Source organism: Erpetoichthys calabaricus, chromosome 3 (assembly GCF_900747795.2).
Source record: "Erpetoichthys calabaricus chromosome 3, fErpCal1.3, whole genome shotgun sequence".
Taxonomy (NCBI): Eukaryota; Metazoa; Chordata; class Cladistia; order Polypteriformes; family Polypteridae; genus Erpetoichthys; species Erpetoichthys calabaricus.
Genome location: NC_041396.2, coordinates 295976692 through 296001673, shown reverse-complemented (window position 1 = coordinate 296001673; position 24982 = coordinate 295976692). Strand labels below are relative to the sequence as shown.

The window sequence follows — 24982 nt, the reverse complement described above, 5'->3', positions numbered from 1 at the left end:
AGTGCTCTTCTATTGATTACAACATGATTTCTTGATTTTGTTAATTATCCATCAGCCAACAAATTCCATTGTCTGTGCATGAAAAATTGTCCCCTGGGTTTTTGTATAGAAAACGTTTAGGTAAACGCAGTTCAAACTAACATAGTAAATAACCAGAGGCTTTGTCTATCACCGTGGTTCCCAAACTCTGTCCTGGGGACCCCCTGTGGCTGCAGGTTTTTGTTCCAACCAGTTTCACACTAATTGATAATCCGTCTCATTTAGTTAGTTTTTTCTTCCTGTCTTGCTCTCTGTCTGTCTCTTATTCTGCATTCAGAAAAGCACAGCAGTATGATTTTTACTTCATAAGACATTTAAATATTCCTGTATTTTTTTTGATATAGCTTTAAATTCTTGATTGTTTTCCTCCTATTTTCCCTTATTCCGTGTAGTCTGCTCCCTTCATTGTACTCAACACTACGAATCCCTGAAGCCTACGAAAAACTCTTAATCCCGAGCCACCTGAAATTCCTTCACACCTCTCCATTAGCGTCTTTTTGTTTTTAAAAGATTTTGGTCAGCAGAAGCAGCAAACAGACTGCTATCCTACCCTCACCACTGCCACATCCTCAACTCTGGCAAAACGTTCTTCCAGCTCAAGTCTGTTTATGTGGATGTGAAGTGCCTGGAGTTGTATAGGGTAAATAACATATCGTTTTTTTGGAACACACACATTTCATGTGTGTTCCTTGTCTACAACGATCTATGTTAATGTAGGATGACAGGAAATGTGAGGCAAGAAATGTTGAACACATACCTAAAACAAACTTTTTTTTTTCATGTTGTAGTACTAATGACATATCAACTAATTAGTCACTAATGAAATGGCAGAATGGAATTCAGGATGAACATAAATAAAAAAAAAAAAAAAGCAGTTCTATGTGGATAATGTGTTTTTTAAAAATGTATTAACACGCTTACCCAGAACACTGAAACTGGCAAGTTGCAGCACACTTATTTAGGCTAGGAGTCCAGTTTAAAAACAGAAGTTAGAGTAAAAAACTGCAGCTCCAGGAGGTCTTCAGGACCAGGTTTGGGCAGCACTGATCTAGCAAACGACTGCATCTTTGCTGTCACTAGTCTGTACTAACCACAACCTTATTCGTATTATCCATTTTATTGTCCACATACAATTTAATCATGTAATTTAGTATTGTAAACAAACGACTAATTCCAAGTAAGTTGGAGTTTATTTCATTCATTGATGTGTGTTTGAGGTGCAGCCAAATTCCTGAAAGCAGATTACTTTTGTCTTTCTGAAGTTTAAAAAAACTGTAGTTTAAAACATTGATGAAATGAAGAACTGCGGTGGGTTGGCACCCTGCCCAGGATTGGTTCCTGCCTTGTGCCCTGTGTTGGCTGGGATTGGCTCCAGCAGACCCCGTGACCCTGTGTTCGGATTCAGCGGGTTGGAAGATGGATGGATGGATGAAATGAAGAAAGAAAAATCATAGAATGGAGAGTCGGAAGTAGTACTACTTCTGAGGTTAGATTGAGGCTAATGTTGCATAACCCTTATGTTTTCCATTCAAAAATTGTCAATTTACTTACATATATTTTTAAATGCACAATATGTCTTCTCAAGCTACATAGAATTATCTGTTCAATAAACTGTTTAATTTGTCAGTCCTGGAGAACTGTGTATATCAGGCACTGTCAACTGGGAGATATTAGAATCTGTACAGTAAGTGGTGGTTTGAATGTGGGAAAAATGAACCAAGACTTTCACTTGTATTTTCTTGAAACACTTGGTTTAAGCAGACTTAATGATTGGATATCTGGCTGACTTTGTCTGACAGAAAACATCTGAGCTTTACAGCGATCCTCTTTAACTCTGTAGAGTTAATAGACTCAGCTATGTCAATGTGGTGTCAAAAGACTGTTAGTCATGTTGTCGCATAGCCGAACAATCCAAGAGATAGTGGGAAACCAAAGCTATCAAACCAAAATATAGTGTCAAAGTAACCTTCCTCAGAAACCTTTCACCTTGTATACCACCATAAGATGTGAAATGTGTAGTTGAGAATGCAGCAATGCATGCATAATTCAGATGATTCCAGTTTTCACTCTGGCCATGTAATCTGTGGTACTAAAGGCTGCCTGTGTTCCCCGGAGTTGGAGAATTTGTTCCTTATCTTTGTAGTATGATGCTGTCCTAGAGACTGATTTGAACCAACACTGACAATATGGCTGAAAATATTTTTATTTTGGTTGCACTATGTTCATTTTGTTTGACTCGACTTGTCTTAATCTTTAAATATGATTGCATTACTGTCAAAAGTTTAAAATGCCATATGGAGTTGATCTCTTACTGCATTATTTGGTGTGGTACATAAACAGCCATTTGGCACGGTGTTTTGTGTTGCTCACTAGCAGAATCCCTCAGTGCTTGTGTTAAGTTTACATGTTCTTTCCAAGCATAAAGTTTTTGTTCACACATTTCCCCAGACCTTCCGATTAGGTTAATTGGTGATTCAAAATTGATCATTCTTGAGAACAGATGTGAATGAGCGAGCCATGTGATGGACTGGAGCCCCTGTTTAGGTCTGGTTCCTGACTTGTGCCTCTTGCTGCCAAGATAAGCTCCAGCCCTTCATTTTAAGCAAGTTTGATATAGACGTACTTTATTTGCTCCCAGGGAGAAATTTAAAACTTTACATAAGCTCAAGGGAGAAAGGAAAGAGAAAAAAATAAAACCACCAAGAACCCCTCCAAACACATGTTCTGTACCTAGTGAGTTAATTCACTAGTAGGCTGCAGTCTGAATATGGGCTGATCATCCAGCTAATGATTTAGGCCTGGCTCAGGACCATAATAGAGTACATGATTTGAGGGGTTTCTGTTTGACAGTTTTTCTTTTGTGCTTATCAGCTTCTGCTGGAAGCATCATCTGAGATATCTGCACAAGCCAGACATGAATGAGAAATATCTCCGTAGATATGCTGGCATCTTCATTTCTAACAGGTTCCAGCAAGCCTCACTTGTGTGTGTTTTTTTTTTAATATATGACATATTTTAAAGCAAACATTTTCTTGGGCCACAGTTTGGTAGTGAAAGTGTTAAAATGGGGTATTTATTGTGCCGATTTTAATTTGTTGTTTAGAATACTAGGGTTTTGGTTCAATCTGCAATATAACATCCCCCACCAACCACCCCCCAAACCCCCCTTTCATTTGTCTAATGAACTCCATGAAAGTTTTCAGGTCATATTACACATCTGAGTCAAATGTCTGCTTTTAAAATATTATTGTCCACTGCAAATATTGTTGGCTTATTGTCAAGCGATGGCATGCAGTCTTGTACATTGCTCTACTTGTTTGGCACAAGTATTTTGCTTTTAAGGTACATTTCGGATGTAGCAATGCCCGAGCCTTCTGTTGTGAAACTCCTTATCTCAAAGTCTGCAGCTGCTATGACATGGCTGGTTTGTCTTCCACCCCCTTCTTAATCCTATTAGAGGCATGATTTTGTCTACGACAGCTGTTTTTGACAGCTTTGTAGGGTCTGACATGCTCTCTATCCTTCCGGCTTATGTCCTTGTGTTAGAAGTGGCAAATTGAAGAGTCTGTGATACTTCATTCTAGTAGTAAGTCGTGGGGATATCTTCTGACCCCCACCATACTTTCTGAATGTCATCTTCTCTTCTAAGAAGGTCACTATTGTGAAAATACTAAGGGTGCATACAGCCATTTGGAGAAATATTTTTATTATGTAGTATATCCCACTTCATAGGCTAGTCACAAATGTACCACTTGAAAATAGACCATCATAAGAGAGGCTTTTGGCTCTTCAAAATTCTATTGCAACAGTGTGAGGGAGTTCACTATTGTGTCAGTCAGCCACCATTCTCCAGAAGCTATATTTTAGGAATACATTTTATAGTGTATTTCTAATTCAGAAAGCAGACTAGAAACATATGTTGACCAAAGAGGGATTAATAGTGGTCAGACATTGGGGATGGGCAGAGAGAGAGCGCCTGCATCATCCTTTAGCAGTTTAGTCGGACGACTTTTCAAAGTCTAGTAACTGCTCTGTTCTGTGAGACTGGAAGCCCTATTTAGATCCGGTCCCCATATTCTGTATTCATCTGGGACAACTGCCTTGTGTTTGAAACTGGAGAGGTTCGTAATATCTAACTTAAAAAAATGTTTAAATGCCCATTTTAGAAATGCAGTACTTTTGTACAGTGATATTAAACTTGGGATGTCATCAAAGCTGGAAGCCAGTCTGTTTTGTAGAAACTACTAGGACCGATAGGCAAAAAATGCATTTTAGGTGAAGTTTGTTTTTGAGATGAAAATACGTAAAAGCTATGAAGTTTGCAGATGTGCCTTGAACAGCAAGAAGGAAAAAACACAACCTTGAACACCTGTTGAAGTTCAGCTCTACTTTTAATCCAAGGATGCAAGAATGGCAGTGAAAATTTTTGTGTCTAAGATAATACCCAAATTTGTTCATATATGGGTGCAAGTCTTTGACTCCTTTCAGGGCAATTGGGAGTCTTCGCTTTCAGTAAAGATTAACATAGAACCAGGAGACCAATAGTCAGGAGTGTAGTCATTTTTGGTGATGAGGAAGGAAGTGAATAAGCCATGTAGCCTTGTACATATGACATTTACATACTTCTCCAGGCACACCGGGAGCCCAGCAGGACTGATGTCAACCAGAAAGTTTCCGAAACAATTTCTGTGGAAGACTTGGAGATAAGAGGTAGGAACTACATTATTCATTTGTTTTCTTCCTGCATGTATAGTTCTGTCACTTAGCAGAAAATGTTATTTCACTTCTGCATGTGATTGTTGCATGTAGCCATGGAGTATACTGAGAATGGGAGATGAAAATCCAAGATTAGGCGATAGCTTGTGTCTTTATTCTGCCTACAAAATTTCAAAGGTTTTGGTCTGCCTTTCCAAGTAGTTTGTTGCAATTTAATTAAGAGCTCTGTTAATTTATACTGGATATTTCTAATTTTGTGTGCACAATGTTTTCAGCAATTGTTATAACAATCATTTCAATACATTTTTCATCATTCTTTTCACATGTTTAAGGAAAAAATGTTGCGAGTGATTAAACATTCCACATTCTAAAACTAAAGCAGCATTTTCACCTTTTATTCTTTCAAACATTGTCATTCTCTGTCACTTGTATGTGTTTTAAGATCTTTGAGTCAAGTCAATTAATCGCCCCCATTAGTGTTTTGGTCTTCCAAATTTCCATACAGTAATCCCTCCTCCATCGCGGGGGTTGCGTTCCAGAGCCACCCGCGAAATAAGAAAATCCACGAAGTAGAAACCATATGTTTATATGGTTATTTTTATATATTTTAACATTTCACGCACAATTATACAGCATAAACCCTTTGTATTCTCTTAGATATTAGGTAAGATTCATTGAAATTATGTATGTAAACACAGTTTACATACAGTAAAACCTAAATATTATTTTAAAGATATCGAGCGTCTCCGATATCACATATGTTACAGCCATTACGACAGACAGGCCACCAGCAATAAAAATACAATGCAAGAAAAATTAAATACAGTAAAATGTGTGTACAGTGACACTAAACTATGTACATGTAATAAGTACTGTATGTAAATAATTATGGTTACTCACCAACAGTGACACGACAACTTGTCCGATAACGATGAGTTTAATTTTACTGCACTACAAAGGATAGCGTTACAGCTCTTCTAAAGGAGCCTCTTCAGGCGACTGTTTAGCACCGCCGTTGTACTTCTTCCATCACTCTTCAATCCAAATCCCTAAAGCAGATTCCATCCAGACTACTGCCTTATCACGTCCACTTGCAATTCGTTTTGCACCCTGGTTTAAAGGACACTGCGGCCATAGATCTTATATGCTTTTCCTCCTTTTTAAATAAAAAGAATCGTGGACTCATTGATGCTGTAATGGTGTCCTGCAGCGGTGTAGCTGTTTCCTTCCTTCAGCATATCCAAAACTTTTACCTTTTCTGCAATCAATTGCATCTTCTGTTGCCGCTTGGACACGGCTCCTGCAGCAGTAGCAGTAACGTGCATTAATCATGAATGAGTGAGATTAGACTTCCTGGTTAATGCAGCACTCCGTCGCTGAGCCAATCAGCAGCACACAGGAACTTAACCGAAGGCTCTGATTGGGTAGCTTCTCAGCCATCCGCCAATAGCGTCCCTTGTTTGAATTCAAAGGCGTCCCTTGTTTGAATTCAAATGGGCAAATCAACTGAGGAAGCACACGTACTGTAGACCGCAGACATCCGCGAAGCAGTGAAAAATCCGCGATATATATTCACATATGCTTACATTTAAAATCCGCGATGGAGTGAAGCCGCGAAAGACGAAGCATGATATAGCGAGGGATCACTGTATTGTTTTACCATCCGTTGAATTCTGCTCTTCAAGTACACTTCACTGAGTATAAAAAAGTCTTATGCAAGTATAGGGTGGTCCAGATCTAATTATGCAACTTTTAATGCAATGCGGGAAAACCATGCAAGACAAAAGAATTTTTTTAAATATCTTGTAATAAACGAATGCAGGGCAGGTGCTGCCATCTATCGGCAACAAAAATATGTTGTGAATTCTATATGTAATAAGCTTAAGTTATAGCGTAATGAAAATTGCATAATTAGATCTGGACCACCCTGTATTTCTTTAACTGCATGTTTTACTAACCCTCTCTATTTCAATTCACCATCCATATGTACCAGCTTGGCAAGCTGTCCAAAAATTAAACTTTCAGTTCCTACATTTTAACTATCTTTGTAAATTGTTTTTCCTGTTCCTTTTTACCCTTGATAATTTTATTACACCCCTGTATTTTTTGGAGATTTTACAATAATGGTGACTCAAAGACAAATCTAGAAATAACTCCCAACACTGCTATACTCTCTTTTGAGTCTCGATCTCCTACCTATAATTTGCTTATAGAAAGTCCACCTTACTAACTTTAAATTTTACTCTGTCTAAGCCTATCCCACTGCAGTGTTTTCCTTTTAAACCAGTGCACTGTCTTGCAAGAAGGAAGCGTTCTTCCCATGCTTTGCTGCTGGAGGCCCTTCCAAAAATTAAGGCTTCAGCACAGTCACGTTCACGCAGTACGTTTAATATCTCTCAGCATGGTCATGTGCGAACCCATAAACTATTTTATCCCTAGATACAGAGAACCTTTATCTTGAACCCAAATAGATCTTGAATGCTCACTTCCCCGCAAGTGACCTCTGCAACAGGCAACCTCGGTTTATAATCAAACCGCTAGATAATGGTGTCTATTAGCTAGCAAGTCCCTAACTTCAGTAACCACACTGTCTCCAACAATTGCCCCTGCCCCTGCCTCATGCATTCCTGGTGACTAATCCAAAAGTGTTGTTCTTACACAGTACTGGCGCCTTGACAAGGGGAATGTCCGCTGTTATGAGTAAGTAAAGCACAGGTGGGGGAGGGCAGGTCTCCTACCCTTACCGTGCAATACCTAACTCAATGATGGGTTTACCAGTCACGGTAACCATGTGGGTCAGGTGCTATTTGGGATTATTCATACTCACTGGTAATCTCTGGTGCATCCCAGAGACTTCCTGAGACAAAGTAAGCTCACTATTAGATAGACAGGAGGTCTTACAGAGTTTTCCTAACTGTCACTCAAGACCACTGCAATGAAATCTGCAAAAGCACAAAAAAATTGAGTAAATCCAACCGTGCCTGTCTTATGCTCCCATCCAAGCTAACCTCCATTATGCTAGACACTCGCATTCACAGAGACTATTCAGCAGTAGCCAGGAATAATATTCCGTAGTGAGAATGTCCAGCTTGGATGAGATAATCATGATGAGCTGAGGGAACAAGTTCGTTTCAGCACTAAACGGTTGAAGAAAATACTTAGCAAGTATTTAGCCACTGTTTATATATGGACATCCTTTATTTACACCAGCTGGTAGAATCCCACATGCTATTGTTAAAGCAGCATGGAAAACTAAAATCTGTTTTCTGTTAGATTTTTTTCAGTCAGCTAGGTTCATTTACTTGTGACTGCCAAACATTTTAAACACACTACTTAATAGCAGAGGTATTTCAGGACCTACCATTTACCTGTATTCTGATTAAAGTCCCAAAATAGTTACCTCTTAATGGGTGATACCTGGTTAAAAGAAATAACACTTGTTATATGTGAACTGTTTCCAGAGAACAAAATATCTCTCTTGCCCATTATGTTCTTGTCCAATACTCTCCCAGGACTGTAACTGCCATGACTTCCATAATGAATGTGAAAGAAATCATTTGTAGAAGCATATACCTATTTTAGTAGTAGCAGTACATCTATACTAAAACACACCTCAGAACTTCAGAGTGGTTGCATGTAACACAAGTGGCAGGCAGATGCACGCTGAATAGTACATGTTCTTGCATAAACCTAAGTGTGTGCATGCATTAGGGCAAAAAAAAAAAATCCAACTCCATGTGCCAAGACCGATGGGGAAACTAAACAAACAAACAAAAAAAAAAAAAAGTTCAAGGCTCACTGGACAATGCTTTGTGCATTCTCAGTATAAAGAAGGGCAGACACCATCCTTTCCAAGTTCAACTTTAGTTGAATGTCAGACTATTTTTTCCCCGCTTTCTTTTCTTCAGTGACAGCATCTCTCTATATGTAATCTCCTCAATCTATGTGAGTAAATTATCTGTTTATTTTGAGCTTTCATTGAATCTGAAAACTGCATTTCTACCACCTGATGGCACATGCTTTTGCAAAATGATGCAGTCAGGCTGTTTTTGGTAACAGTAACAGGTATGCAAGAACCATAAAACTAAATGAAATTAACACTGCCTGTATTCTACAAGTGTTAACTTTATAGACGAAGAATAAAGTACAGTACAAATATTAATTTTATAACAAGAAGACTACAAGTACTTGGTTAACTGCTCCTTACAATGGTGATAAACAGAACAGCACATATAAATGTACCATACTGGATTCTGCCTCTGGATGATGAGGCACACATTGGGTGTGTGATCATTAAATCTGAACAATATGAAGATCAGTTGCCTGGTCTGAAGAATCCTGATATCTGCTGCACCATGCACATAGTAGGGCTAAAATTCAGCATAAACTGCATGAGTTTGTAAATCTATCCTGCCTTGTCTGACTACATGCATCACTCCATGGCCACAATCTAGTGCTTGTTTTTAAATGTACAAAATTAGGGCTGCAGTAATCAAATATTTAAGTAATTGTGTATTCTACTGATTATTTCGATTTAATCAAGTAACAGATTAAGAAATATTTTTGCTTATTTAAGAGCAATAGTAAATATACAAAAAAGAAAATAATAAGAAATCTCTCTTAAAATTAACTAATTGAATTCCTTTTCAGGGAAAAAAAAAACATTTTTATTGCTTATATTTCATAGAATAATAGTCAAAACTAAACCTGCATAGTGCATTTAAGTGTCATATTACCTTCTGGGTTTTAAAGAAAACATTGAAATGCAAAAATAAATACAAAAATATATCGATTACAAAGTAGTTTAAAAAAGGTATATATACAGCCTAAAACTAAGGCCTAAAATAGTAATAATACCACATAAAAATTGCCTTTAAGTTATGTAACTTGTCTTTCAGACATCCAAGTTTTAACCCAACTACAGCTCGGGCATAATGCAAGCCTTAGCTATCTTTTTGGAAGGCAGGTTCTGTCATGATTGTAGTTGGGTGGGGGGGTGGGGGCAGGAGGGCGAGGGGTGTGTGTGTTTATATATGGTCACTCAGTGTTTATAATTTTAATTAAATATTGCTGCTCTTTGAAGTCTGAACAAAGTTAGTATGCTAAAGTAAGCGTATGAATGTTCAAGTGGAAGACATGGAGAAAATGACTGCAGTGGTAGACAGAGAGCAACATAGTTTCATACTGCATGGACAGGCAGTGTTAAGAGGTTTAGTGAGCTCTCTTTCAGGCGTTCTGTGAATATTATTCCTGACTAACAGATGAAATCAAACACTGGGGATAATAAATTACAAAATCTCTACAGACGTCCACAGGACAAATTTTAGGAACTTCTTTAATGACAGGTGTTAAAACACAACGTTTCAGAAGCATCATGCTAACTTTTGTACGGCAGTGTCAAATCTCTTTAGTAAATTTAACTTTATAATACAATAGGAAATCACAACCTTTATTTCTTAAATTAAAACTGTAGTCATTCCCTTTGCACAACAAAACCAGCAAGGCACTCAATCAATATACATCTTAACAGTAGTTAGGAATTGACTGGCATAGTTCCTGATGCAGTAAAAGTATCAGTTATCAGCCCATTATTAAAGCTAAACTTAATTATGTAAACCTTAAAACATTTTGGACTAATTACTAGCTGGAAGCACTTTGACAATTTATAGCCTTTCCCTACTTTTTAAGCATCAGTTAGTTTGGTTTTCAGATACTCAGTCAGTTACTTAAAGTGCATGGTGGTTGAGTGTCGTACAATGTTTGAGTCAATTTTTTAGGCTCTGGAATTGTCCTTAACTGACAATTCCTAATGACAATTCTTGACCGAACTAAGCACCCAATTAGCTAAGACAGACCTGACTAACAACCTATCAAGACCTGAGACCTTACAACTGAAAGTTGGCCAAAACTTTACAAATACCACATGTACTCTTAATTTTTTAATTTTTTTTTTTTTAAAGTTTAACTGAACGTTGTTTTTATTAAACATGCCATGGTTTTATTTGCTTCTGAATTTACTATTTTTAACTTCATATTTCAACAAAATATATAATTTTGTCCAAGGCTGTCCAGACTTGTATTGAACTGGTCACTATTACAAACCGGTTTCAAGGTACTACTTCTTTTTAAATTACTTGGATAAAGAAATTGAGATGCGTCTTCAGTGTTGCCTTACTCATTATGAATTGCTTCAAATTTCAGTCTGACTCCTAGTCACAGTACAGAATCAAAATTAACTTGTGGTGTTAATGACATTTTTGTTGTTTTCTGATGAAAGCAACTCTATAGCTATTGTGTGGTTTAGATTTAAAGGTTTGTCGCTATTTACCCCACTGTATTTTGCTGTGTAGGCTTGAAAATCCCATTGGGCACTTAGGTACTGTGCTCACATTGTTTCATTCTGATTTAATAAATTTCAGTGTGTTTAGAAATGAGATGGTAGTACTTGGTTATTAAGACCTGAAGTTAAATATGATGTTTGAGATTCCTCAATTCTTGAACTGTTCCTGTTTTTGCTTTTATAATAGAGATGGTCCAGTCCTGTTGCATTTTAACTAATGGTTTGCACTGAATTGGTATGCAGTTTAGATGTTCTCACTGATAACAATTGGTAATTTTAAAACACACATTATAACATAATGTAAAATCTACTAATTCCAACTTAAATACAGAACATTTCAAAGCATGGGGTTTACATTTATTTATTTCACGTAGAATTGATTACAGCAATGTGGTTTTCATAGGCTGACCAATTTGCTTAATTTGTAACTTTCTAATGCTACCTTAAGAATTATTAATATAGCTGGTTCATACCACCACCCTCTTCACTACAAATGTAAAGTCTTTATGCTGACTACCAGTTCATTTAGGGTCTGATTTTTTTTCAAGATACTTCTTAGTTGTAAAGCTTTAAATTGCCTAGGCCCTACTTACTCATGTGAATGTCTGTCTGTCTCTCTCTGTCTCTCTCTCTCTCTCTCTCTCTCTCTCTGTGTGTCTCTCTCTCTCTCTCTCATATATACACACCTAAGGATGCCAGTCTCCTAACTATTATATAAAAGTTAATAAAACAAGAGGATAAGCTTTTAGATCCAGGATCCAGAGGCTGCTTTAAGGGATGTCCCATAAAGTCAGTGTTAAAATCCAAGCTGAATACTCGTTACTTTACCTGCTGATTAGATGTTCCTGCTTCAGCTCTGTTAATGATTATCACTCTTGTGCTTTTGAACAAATAACTAAGACCTGTTGTTCACCCTCCTTTGTTCAGTTTTTCTATATCCTGCTATAGTACTTTGTTACCAAGGTGCTACCTCTGGCCTTTGAAAGCGACACAAGAGGTAGTGTGACCTTTGGGATTCAGGAATGCATGGACCTAGTTGTCTTATTAGACTACAAAGAAAACATACCAGATAGTTCAGTCAATTGGCCTTGATCATCAGAACTTTTATTCATTTAGTCTGTGACATTGTTTAAAACTGATCATGGACTTCACAGAGGTTTATTTTCTCCATGAATGCTGTTCAGTTTAGTTTTCTTTTATCCCACCACCAGGCCTGCATGAAAGTGGTTTTGCTGGAGTTGGACATCCAGAGAGCACATCTTTAAAGGACCGCATGGCCAAGTATCAAGCTGCTGTCTCCCGACAGGATTCAATCAGCACCTCTCAGTTGGTGAGCAAATCTAAAACTCCAGGTGGAATACTGCAATATCTGTTGTGTGTCTATGTGTGGACTGTGTTGTCTATCTGAAAAACTGCAGGCTCTTTGTGAAAATGAGACAAATAGGGTGTTAAAATGTACATGGGTTAGCAAACAGAAGTTTCCATGGTACATGGCTTAACATTCTTGTTCATTTCTAGAGTGTAAATATAAGGCTGTTGGGCAGCATTTTGTCCCACGCAGGATTTTGTAATGTGTGCTGCCAGGACTTGGCAGATAAATGGTCATACTACAAGCCCTTTATTATTCACTAAACCCACTAGTGTGATCCCACTTATTTAAATATAAAGCCACTGTGTGCATGGAAGTGGAGGTAGAATGTGTGAATACCAAATATGGTTTGGCAAATTGTGATGTCATGCAAACATTCACTGTGCTTTGTTCATCTGGTATAAATATTATCTCTTTAGAAAGACAATGGTCCTGCTGACCTGGACATAAATAACTGCAAAGGAGACCAAAAGGAGAACTTGCCTCCAAGTCCCCTTGATGAACTACAAACTGTAAGTGGGACAGTGCATACTTTTCTTGTTTAACTAGAGTACCACAGACTCTTGGCCTCCATCTTACTGTCTCTTCTTTCCTAGATCCCTGCACATGAGGGTAACCAACTCTTAAGAGTGACTCCCACAGGTGACGGCTTCTGTAAGTTGTCATAGGTTTCTGGTCGATGGGGGATTTCTGAATTTACTTGGTTGATCAGAATTTCAAAATGAGTACTTCAGAGTGTTTTATGTTTTTAGCTTGGACTGATTGGTGGCTGCATGAATTTACTGTATTTGAGGTTCTATGTTGCCTGCTTTTGTATTTCATAATTTCTGTATTTGTCATATTCTGTGACGAACTTGTCCAAGCCTCTGCTGACCCTTGCATTATGTTAATTACTGTGCTACTGTCTGTGGTTTTTTTAACACAGCCTACTTGGGCTTCTGAGTGGAATCCTTTCAAGGATTTAAATAAAGCCCTGACAGCTTGGCACAGTGAGTCATTTGTGTCTATGCAATCTCTTTTATGCCAAGCAGATTTATCAGTAGCTAGGCCTACTGTACCTGTCACAGAAACCAAAGATCCTTAGAATAATTCATGATCAACACACTACATCTTCTTTATGTACTCTTGAGCTAAATTCTGCATTCTGATAATCTGTCACGTATGTGTATACTACATAGTGAACAGACTTTGAAGTGTTTTGTGTAGACTATGAAAGGCACCGTAAATATAAAATTTGTGCTTTGTGTTTTTTAAGCTGTCAAGCAAGAAACTGAGGGAGAGATCCGAAAGGTCCCAAGTCCAACTGCCCGCAGTCCTGTGTCCTCTGGTCAATTGGAGAATTCTCAGGCCAGGCCAGGGCCAGTCAAGGTATCTTGCTCACCTTTTTCTGCCACATCTCTGTAGCTAAAATTTGACTCCTGTTTTACACTGGTGTGTCTGTTATACTAGATGAAGTAAACCCTTAATAGTAGATTTCCTTTTCTATAGTGTATAGTGATCTTTTAATTTGATGACCACAATATACTATATGAAAGATGCTGTACACATGCACACATCTGAGTAAAATTGACCTAAATTTCCAAAGCCTTGGTATGTCCGATTTATGTCTACAGTTCTTAATTTAATCTGTTCTTCACAGCTCCATCCTTCCTTCTCTTGCTCTTCCTCCTCCTCCTCTTCTTCCTCCTCTGGCATCTTCCCAAATGCGTTTCCTTCCTTCGTTATCAATCGCCTCCTCCTCCTTATCCAGCACTGCTTCTGCTAATTTTCATTGGAGGCACAATTCTTAGTGCTTGGTTCGTGAGAAGGCTTTTGTGAGTATTGTCAGCTATACTGGGTTCCTTTTACTTTGCATGGTGTGTCCCAATATGAAGTTATTGCAGTTCACAGTAACTGATGCTTTTATACAAAGCAACTTAAATATACAGTAATATATGTACAGTACACTTAAAATACAAGTGTAGATCAGCCAGGGAGTCAATGTTGTCCATAGTTGAACATTCTAGACATCAACGTAATGTATAAATCTGTCTGTATTTAAAATAAATAAATAATACAATTAAAAAAAATTCAAAGTTCCTTTTAACACTTCCAACCACCTCAAAAATAACCCTAATCCTTTCTACTTTGCTTCCAGAAGTTCCAGTTGCCTGCTCGTGAGATATGTGTTTCCTGTCAGAAGACTGTTTATCCACTGGAGAAACTGGTAGCAAACCAGCAAGTCTTCCATAACACCTGTTTCAGATGCTCCCACTGCAACAGCAAGCTGAGGTGAGGAAGCACATTAGAGGACACTTGTTTGCTGATGTGGGTTACTGTTGTCAGAAGCTGTGAAAATACAAAATGTTATTTTCTTGACTTTAACATTTATCTGATGCAGCTTTCTTGGTGTGACAGTGGCATGACATGCAGAGAGTGAACCCATACCGCCATGTTACTTCCTCCCAGCTTGTAGAGAATTGATGGCCTACAATGTGCCTTAGCATTCCCTTATCAGAAGGCCAAAGGTTTCAAGTTTAAACCAGTAGTGATGTGTGTTACTTGGTGGGAAGTTGCGTCTTTATTTATTTTTTTCTCAGTCCCAGCACCTGGTGGTGTTTTTCCAGTTCTTTGCTTAATCTTGTAGATCTCCTTCTTACTCAAAAGATCAGTAGTGATATTAATGAATGCAGTTGATGATTGACCCTACTTCTCTTTGTTTCCTCCACAATGCAATTGAAATGCAAAATATGAGTCGCATACTTTTGAGGCCACGTAGATGGTCATATTTAAAATTTTGAGATCAATCAAGAGGTTCACTGAATTGGACAAGACCAAAGTTTACTCATTTGCAGGCAGTTGGTTTGAAAGGACATTGTAGAGCCCTTTTTAAAATTTTTCTCTAGGATATAAAAGAGCAAATATGGTAGCATGTTTGATTGAAAGTCAGTGGCTTCATGGTTGAAGTACCTTCTGAATCTTTTTTAATCTGAATATTGTATACTAGCCAACTACGCCGCATAATTATGTATTGATGGGTTAACACTTCTTGAACAACACAGAGAGCAACATACAATTGTCCGTGACCGAAAGCGGGATCGTCTGTGACGATGGAGGCCACACTGGTGAAAGTTACTTCGTCGGTAGGGATAAGTTTCAGCACTTGTTCATTAAGGTGTAGCGAGTCTTCGTTGTTGACGCCTAATATAGCTTGCGTACTGAGTTGTTCCGGAGTCACAGTTGAGAAACGCTTTTTTAATGTCTTTTAAGCACAGGGAAAAAATGAACATGTGAAACATCCGTAATGTAATAAGCCACCAAGAAAAGTAACATTGCAATAATGCACGCTACGACCCGATTGCTGTAAACAGAAGTGAAAACAAAATCGAGCCAGGTGCATTCTTTAACTGCCTTCTCTGCCTTGTAGCGCAGTGGTAGTGCTGCTGCTTTGCAGTAAGAAGACTGTGGGAGATTTTGGGTTCGCTTCCCAGTTCCTCCCTGTGTGGATAGCGCTTTGAATACTGAAAACACCGGTATATCAATGTAATGAAGTATTATTATTATTATGCGTCCAGCGCTCTGTGTGTGTGTGTGTCGCTCGCTCTCTCTCTCTCGCTCGCTGCATGTGTTCCTGCAGGCATACGCCGCATAATTATTTATTGATGGCTGAACGCTTCTGGAAAGACACAGTTGTCTGAAAGGGGTGGGTTTAAGGATACAACAGTAAGTGAATGAAAAGATGGAACTCTGGAGAGAGCAACATGCAACTGTCCGTGACTGAAAACTGGTTTTAGCAGATACATGCATATCTTTTTGAAAGTTTGGCCCTGTGCCTTATTGTCATCGCAAAGGCCAATCTAACAGGAAATTGTCTTCGTGTAAAAGGCAAATTATCCGTGACAAACTGTTTTACATGGCGCATACCAACCTGCGGCGTATTATACGCCGCATAATGCTTTAATGTTTTTAAGCAGAGGGAAAAAATGAACATTTGCAAAATCCGTAACGCTGCTTTCAGTAAGTACAATGCACATGCATTTAATTTGTCGGCCACTTTTTGCCAGCCGTCTCTTCTGGTTTGGGCTGCTTTTACAGTGTTACAGCTTGTGCATATTAAATCTTGAGATCCTTCGAGTAACTAACACCCACCCACACACACAACTTGTGTGGAAAAAAATGCGCCCATTCTTTCATCATTTTGTTGCAGCCTATCAAAGACTTGCTGATCATGTTTTCTACACTCAATATACATTGGCTTTTCACTCAGCGTGGGGGCACGCATTCATCTCGGATTATTACATCCATCTGCTACACGGCTGCGTTTGAAAAACCAACTTATCCCGGATGAGTTTCACCGGCATTAATGATTAGGAATCCGGTTGGAACAAAACCCTGCAGCCACAGGGGTTCACCAGGACCGAGTTTGGGAAACACTGCTGAACACAGATGAAACCGACTCAGGTGAGGAGTTGGGTCGGGCAAAGTAGTTGCAGCTATTGATTATTCAGTGTTGTTTGCCTGGGTGTCTAATCTGCTCGACGGGATCAGAAATAAAAGGAAAATAATGTGAAGGCAATGTCACAGGTGTTCCTGTGGTATAGCGGGTCCACAGCTCTCCTTCAAAAGGCCATTTTTAAATAATCACCGCGCTCACAGCGTAGCGAGGAGCGTGGAAGTGTGGCTGAAATGGTTTCCGGGTGGAGTCATGTTGCGGGCTTTTCTCCCCTGTGCAGTGTGCGAGTGAGTGAGTGAGAAGAGAGAGAAAGCCGGTACGTTAGAGTGAGCGAGAGCAGGCTCGAAAGCAATGTGTTCCTGTGGTATAGCGGGTCCATAGCTCCCCTTCAAAAGGCCATTTCTAATCGGGCGACTGACAGTAGTGGAGTCGAGCACAGAGAAGGTCCACTGCTGAGAGAGCGTCTCGACTGTTGCAGGGCCTGTATCGATGAAGCAGGTGAGACGCTAATGAAAAAGAGGCACAGGGCTTATTGGTTTTTAAAGACTGCTTCCTTCATTGTGTTTTAACCTCAGCTTTAAAGGATTGTTTTAAGGATCCCATGGGATACCCCTCGCAAACTGTTTTACACGCTGCATACAGCGATTCACATCCGCGAGAAACATGCCTCTATGAACAGTCAGCGTGGCTCAGAGGTGCATGTGGACTCTAGCACAGACGAACATAAATGATGCCGTGTTTTCTGAGGCGTCGTGTCCGAGTTGGTGGGCGTGGCTCTGCGAGTTGTCGTCGTATCCAATGGTCTTAGAGTTGGTGGGCGTGGCTCCATCCTGCGTGCGCCATGGGTGTCTGTCTTGTTGGCGGCTTAGTGAATTTTATATATCTATAGATATAGATGATGATTCCACATACAAAAACACATGATAAAGAATATTTTACCAAAGCCATCAAAAATTCTTTATTCCTCTACCCCGTGCAGCTAACATTGTTTAAAAAGAATTAACACAAATTTTAGAAGTTGCATAACTTACATTATTTTTTTAAACATATTTTAATACATTATATTTGTCATTAATATCTTTTTATATGATGAAAATAAACTAATAAGGAGAATATTGTTTAAGAAGTATTTTCTTAAGCACACACTAGTGAAACTTAGGTTATCGTAGACATCATATAAAACATTATGGTTTAGTGGGACATTAACCAGTGCTTGCCCAGTTTGGGGCCAACAACTATCAGAAAGAAACCTATTTTATGATGTTCCTCTGAACAAGTATTGAATTTGTACAAAAGTTTTTGGAGACATTTAACAATACAGATTTGCACACCACACATTTATGTATCACAGCTTTATTTAATATATTAAGATATGCATTAAGTCATCTGTTTGCTTTGAATTTTCCATTGCTGTATTCTGCAATTTGAACTTCTTATATTACCAGTGCCCGTTAAGTTGAACACTGCAGCATAAATAGTTGGTTCAGTCAATTCACATTGTCTGATTTGCTACTACAAGGTATACAATTACAAAACTGTGTAAAATTGACACTTCAGTTCATAAGTACATCCTTAGTATTCTGTTTTATTTCTCTGTAGCCTCGTATCACAATAGTTACGTTATCCATTACACAGGGAAAAATGAAATGGTTAACAGAATACCAGTCTTAAGTGTGTTTTTGTTTGTGTACATACAGTATTGTGTGTTTGAATACAGCTTTATATATCGGGCAACTGTCAATGTAAGTGCTAAAGATAATTAAGCATTTTGAGTGTGTTTTAGTTACTGGACTACTACCAATTTTTGCTTTTTCTGCTAATTATACTTATCTGGCCACCAAAAAACATTTGCTGAATAAGAGGTTTCTCAAATAATATCTATAAACGAACTGTATTTTAAAGACCGACATCAGACATATAGAACTTGGGTATGCCCAGAAAGAGGATTGAAATGCGTGGAAAGCCCCAAACGCACAAATGTTAGGATTTATAAAAGAAAAAGATAGGAAAAACGTGTATATTTATACCATCTCTGTCCCATCCTTGATCAAGTATGAAGAAGCAGGCAAACCAACTAAATGACGACTCATGCAATAATTCATATTACCGAGTAGTTATTAGAATGTGCATTGATGTGACAAATATTATGTGTCAAAAGTGGAGAGTATGATATGCAAAATGTGTCCTAAAATACAGTCAGTACATTTTTACTGAACTTTTTCGGCTTTTCGTTAGTATATATTGGCTACTTACTGTCACTTTTAGGAGAACTAGCCAATAAGTCAAATATTTTGGCCAAGCTTTCACTTCCATCTTGCCCACTGCACATGAAGCCATTAACCAACTGGTGAGGCGCTACATCCAGTTTTGTATGTTGTGGGTTTAGATGCATAAAACATAACATGTTTTTGCCACCATAAAAAGGCAATTTGCAGCAGTGTCATTGCAATAAGGGCACCTAGAGAGAATGAAACAGCTTTTGTTAACCATAAGCAGCGACATTCCACTAATGCACAAGTGTTCTGTGGTGGCTGGCTTGCTGGTAAGGTAACTGGCTGAACTCCCCAGTTTTTCATACAGTCTATGCTATTCATCCATCCATCCTTCCATTTTCCAACCTGCTGAATCCGAACTCAGGGTCACGGGGGGTCTGCTGGAGCCAATCCCAGCCACCACAGGGCACAAGGCAGGAACCAATCCCGGGCAGGGTGCCAACCCACCGCAGGACACCCACACACCAAGCACACACTAGGGCCAACTTAGAATCGCCAATCCACCTAACCTGCATGTCTTTGGACTGTGGGAGGAAACCGGAGCACCCGGAGGAAACCCACGCAGACACGGGGAGAACATGCAAACACCACGCAGGGAGGACCCGGGAAGCGATCCCAGGTCCCCAGGTCTCCCAACTGCGAGGCAGCAGCGCTACCCACTGCGCCACCATGCCGCCCCATACTATTCATTGTAACATTAATCATGACATTACATGTGCTAGGTATTAGATTTTACTAACTCGGACAGTGGTGCCTTAAATACTGTCCTCAACCACCAGGACGCAGAAGAAAGGCTATAATGCCACACATGACCTTGTGCGCACAGTTGCGGAGCACAGTCCGGTAATTTTGAATGTAGGTGTTGGGGTCTCCATACATTAGGAGCTTAATTAGCTTCTCTGCCAGCCAATGAAGTTAGGCATCATAGTGATTGCATATGTATGAAGTTGATTAGTATAGCCCATATATGGTTATTTCTGCATGGCAACCTGCATTCAAGTACGCATAAATACAAGATAGTAGTTCGAATCCCATAAACCGCAGATGTTGCTTTACTCTGTTGGGCCCTTGAGCGAGGCCCTTAACCTGCAATTGCTTTGTCTAGGGTATGACATTAATCTGCATCCAGCCCATCAAGCAGGTCCTCCAACTTGCAGAGAAAACTTGGGGGTTAGTGGCAAGACTGGCACTCCATTTGTGCTAGTGTGATGCTGAGGAGTCACCCACTCATCATGTGGTGGGTGAGGCACTGCGCTGTAATAGGCGCATGCTCCCAACATCTCTTGCCATTCACATATTTACACACTTGAGAATCCATGCAAAATTTTCTAAATGCAGGACTTTATCAGTTTGATTAGTTTTGAATTATGAGTAGCTAGTGTCCGTTAGGGCGGCATGGTGGCGCAGTGGGTAGCGCTGCTGCCTCGCAGTTGGGAGACCTGGGGACCTGGGTTCGCTTCCTGGGTCCTCCCTGCGTGGAGTTTGCACGTTCTCCCCGTGTCTGCGTGGGTTTCCTCCGGGTGCTCCGGTTTCCTCCCACAGTCCAAAGACATGCAGGTTAGGTGGATTGGCGGTTCAAAATTGGCCTTAGTGTGTTTGTGTGTGTCCTGCGGTGGGTTGGCACCCTGCCTGGGATTGGTTCCTGCCTTGTGCCCTGTGTTGGCTGGGATTGGCTCCAGCAGACCCCCGTGACCCTGTGTTTGGATTCAGCGGGTTGGATAATGGATGGATAGTGTCTGTTAGGGTAGCACATTGGCAAAGTGGTAGTGCCGCTGCCTTTTAGCAAGGAGACCAGGTCTTACATCCTAAGTGTACCCTGCGTGGGGTTTGCATGTTCACATGGGTTTCATTCCACAGCCCAATGACATGCAAGTTATGTGACTTAGTATTGTCAAATTGTCCCTAGCATGTGTGTGTTCAGAATGTGATAGACTGGACAGGCACCAGGGATTATTCTTGTGTCTGATGACTGCTGGGATAGGCTTCAGTTTCTCCATTACCTTGCCCTGAATAAATGACTTCAAGTAATGAATGGCTGAATAGTGTCTGTTTAGGGGAGAGGTCCTGCCTTGTACCTACCTAATAATATGTGTTTTGCAGTCTGTGGTTCCCCCTATGACCTCTGGTGACGATACATTTAACTAAATGGATTTTTTTTTTTTTTAATAAAAGGTGACTTGTTTCTTCATAAAATGCAGCTACCATCGGTAGGAATCTTGTGCTTTGCACTACATCCATTTGGCTAAAGTGTATCTGTTAAAGCAAGTGTGATTATTGTGTTTTTATTGTCCTTTAGAGGTGCCATGTTTAGTTTGTCTAGTTTAAGCTTGTCTGTTTTATTCCACAGCCTGAGTAACTATGCCTCTCTGCATGGCAGTGTGTACTGTAAACCACACTACAACCAGCTCTTCAAAGCTAAAGGAAATTATGATGAAGGCTTTGGACACAAGCAGCACAAGGAACTCTGGATGAGTAAGGCCGAAGGAGAGGAGGTCCAACCTATTCCAGTGGAGAAACAGCAAAGCCCTTTAGTGGAGGATTCGCCCATTGCAAAGGTCAATATCTTGGCAGCCAGTATTGAAACCAAGGCTTCCACTGGCAACCCAGAGAAAATAGCAGACAAGCCAGTGGAGACAAAGCGGCTGAAGATTGCTTGGCCGCCTCCTACAGAGAGTGACCGTACAGTGGGTGGCTCTGAGGTAGGACTGGTGCGGCAGTTCAAACCTAAGTGGCCCCCAGAGGAAGAGATCAATGCTCCAGTGGAGAACTCTGAACGAAGTGAGCTTAGAAGACTGCAGAGGAGCTCCTCCCTCAAGGAGCGCAGCAGACCATTCACAGTGGCAACAGCCAGCAAAACCAACAAGGAAGCAGAGCCATTTAAAACTGAACAAGAGATCATAAATGCAAAGATTCCTGTTCCCAGATTAGAGAAATCGCCCAAAGCCATAGAGCCTGTAACAGCGGAGGAGCAAAGCAAACCCAAAAAAACTGATGCAGAAGATGTTATCCAGCAACATAGGAAAATCAACGGGGAGCAGATGTCTGAGTCTGAGGAGGAAGAGCAGCCTCACCTGAAGCAAGATGAAGAAGACAAAGTGACCTCTCCCATTCCATCAGAAAATGAAGAGATCCTTAAGTGGAAGACCAGTAAGATGGCAGACTTAGAGGAGCAGATTCCAAACCGCAAGTCCCAGGATGTGGGCTTCTGGGATGGGGAAGATGCTGAAGATATTTCTGTGGAGGACCAAATAAAAAAGAATCGCTACTATGAAGATGATGAGGAGGAGGACTGATGTGCAGGATAGAACATCCCAGGCTTGCATTTAGAATTAAATTGATCTATTTTTGGTGATGGGCCTTTTTATTGAAAAAGCTGGCTCTTTCTTTTTTTAATTGAAACACTACAGACTTTTATGCTCTTTTTTTAATAGCCACGTGCATTTTTTGGGAGTGTTGCATTTTAAAATTAATCAAATTTAATTACTGATGGAAGAACGCTGAGATCTCATTGTGTGTTTCAGTTTCCTTATGAAATATGGCAATGGTGGTGTGGTCACTCCTCATCCAGTAGGTGGCAATGTTGTGCAGTTTGTGTGCTTGAAAAGGCTGAACTGTGGAAAGCAGTTTCTCGTACATGTGCATCTGCCTCTCAGGGCACTTTACCATCTAGGAATGTTATAATGGCAAATGGATACAGAAGAGTGCCAGAATTAAGTGTCCCACAAGGAAATGGGGCTCTTACCTAAGGTGACTCCATGCAGCAGTGGCTGAAGTCAAACTGTAAATGGCTGTGACTGTCGAATGTATTTTTTTTTCTGTGAGTTTTATTTATAAATGCATAATTTTTAAAATGGTCCCAGTGACAGTCAAGCCAGTGTCCCTGAGGGCAGGTGCTTCGTCCATTTCTCATTCTTGAGGGGTTACTTTGGCCACTTCCCCCTCCCCCTGCTTTAGATGTTAATAAATTGTCATTTTTACCTATCATACTGTGTTGTGTGTTCTTTGTCAGGTAAGTAGTATCTTGGCATCCAGTAATCTGGAGGAAGTCCTCTTTCTTGATTTCAAGCAGCATTTGTCTGCTCGGATAGTTTGTGTGCAGTTTACAGATGGAAATGAGACAATGCCACCACAAGATTTATGTGTTTAGGAGGGGATGGTGAAGGACTGAGTAATTTGACATAGCTTAGACAAGATTTGGGACTTCTCTTATGACTCCCACAAACAAGTGCCAATTACTGCCCAAGAGAGCATATATGCACCTGCTGCAGCATACAGTACAAGCTTAATTGTCTGCTGCAGTACGGGGCAGCAAAGTTGGCATACAGCTCCACTGGCTTCAGTTGATTCAGGGTCTTGGAATTACTGAACAACTGACTCCCATTATTGCTCAGGGAAGGCAGGCACCAGCAGAGACATGTTTCAGGTTTAGACAACACATACAAGAACACACACCCCAAATCTGCTTATGCAACTGTTCAGTAGCGTTGTGCCTGAAGGATAAAAACTAATACTGAATCTCATGGTGCAAGTTGTATTGGCTCTGAACAGTGTATGTATGTATATACTGGTGAAATGACTTCACATTATGTAGTGCCCTGGCCTGTCAGAATGATGCTGGTGATTGACGTTTAAATTAGTAGATGCGGTCACACACACAGCACATTTCCTAAACACTGTCCACAGTGCAGAAGCATTCATCAAAAACCAGTAAACAAAAGCGGAAACCAAAAAGACTTGTATTAGGTAGTCATCACAATAAAGGCCTGAACTGTGAGAGTGAAGAGCCTCTGGTGAGAGTGGCCTTTATTTCTTAAGCCCCTCCCATCACATTTCCAACATGATGAATAGCAACACACACTGAAAGGAGGAGCCAAGGGCAAATACCAGGAAAAAAGGAGGAGCTGGGGGCGGAGCCACAAGCAAATCCTCACATGTCATATGAGGATGTAATAGGGCCAGTGAGGACTCGGTCCACTGTAAATTTGTAGAAGCTGTTGAGGGTAGGTGGGGACTTTTTAAAGAAAAAAAATATATGTTGGTGAGCAATCTTGACTTAAGGATAGTCTTCATCCTTGGCTCATTAGGGCTACTCGGCAGCCACTTGCAGGAGCAGTTCTGAGGTGTGTTGTCCTGTCCAATGTCCTGCTGTCATTAGGGCAGAAAGAGTCCTGAGTGATTGTGAGATGATATGCACACAACTGAACTAGTTACTGTGTTTCAAAAGCCTTTGAGATGCAAGTAAAAACAGCATACAAACTGCACCCAGTGGGGCATCCTGGGAGTGGTGAGGTGAGGTGTTCATGCTGTCAAGGGTGATGAATTTATCAAGCATTTCGCAATTACACTAAAAGTCATACAAGGATAAGAATGTGTCCAAACTCAGAGTAGAACATGTTAAGTATTTATGATGTGTCCTACACCTACTCCCAGATAGGCGTAGAAGTTGACGTTTGAGGATGAATGATGCCACAAATTGGAAGTCCTGATGACATTTTGTAGTTTTCTAATACCAACGCAAACGGCACACCACAAAAATGATCATTCAAAGTAGCAGTGGAAGAAGGAAAATATAATGTAGTATATTGAGCTAAGCTGCTTGTAATCGTTGCCACTTTGCAATGTCATAGAAGAATAATATTGTAATGCGCACTGAGAGAGACAGACAGACAGACACAGAGTGAGAGATTAGCCTTAAAGTGGGCACATTCAACAGTCTTGCTCGCTGGCACAAGCTCCAGTTCCCCACACCTCTGCTCAGGATAAAGCAGGCTTAGAGAATGGATGAATGTTAGGAATAGGAGATCCTGTGTAAA

General features: G+C 40.1%; 1 protein-coding gene across 7 annotated transcripts in view; it reads left to right on the top strand.

The window, feature by feature from the left end:
• The window catches only part of lima1a (LIM domain and actin binding 1a), a 131718-nt gene extending 108567 nt beyond the window's left edge, over nucleotides 1-23151 (top strand). For all 7 annotated transcript variants that reach the window (XM_028798552.2, XM_051925054.1, XM_028798551.2 and 4 more), the window contains 7 exons: nucleotides 4671-4749; nucleotides 12307-12425; nucleotides 12884-12976; nucleotides 13061-13118; nucleotides 13720-13832; nucleotides 14602-14735; nucleotides 21517-23151. In XM_028798552.2, the coding sequence (XP_028654385.1) occupies nucleotides 4671-4749; nucleotides 12307-12425; nucleotides 12884-12976; nucleotides 13061-13118; nucleotides 13720-13832; nucleotides 14602-14735; nucleotides 21517-22462 (1542 nt within the window). In that variant the 3' untranslated portion in view covers nucleotides 22463-23151. The remainder of the gene's footprint in view (nucleotides 1-4670; nucleotides 4750-12306; nucleotides 12426-12883; nucleotides 12977-13060; nucleotides 13119-13719; nucleotides 13833-14601; nucleotides 14736-21516) is intronic.
• Nucleotides 23152-24982: the final 1831 nt, after the last annotated feature.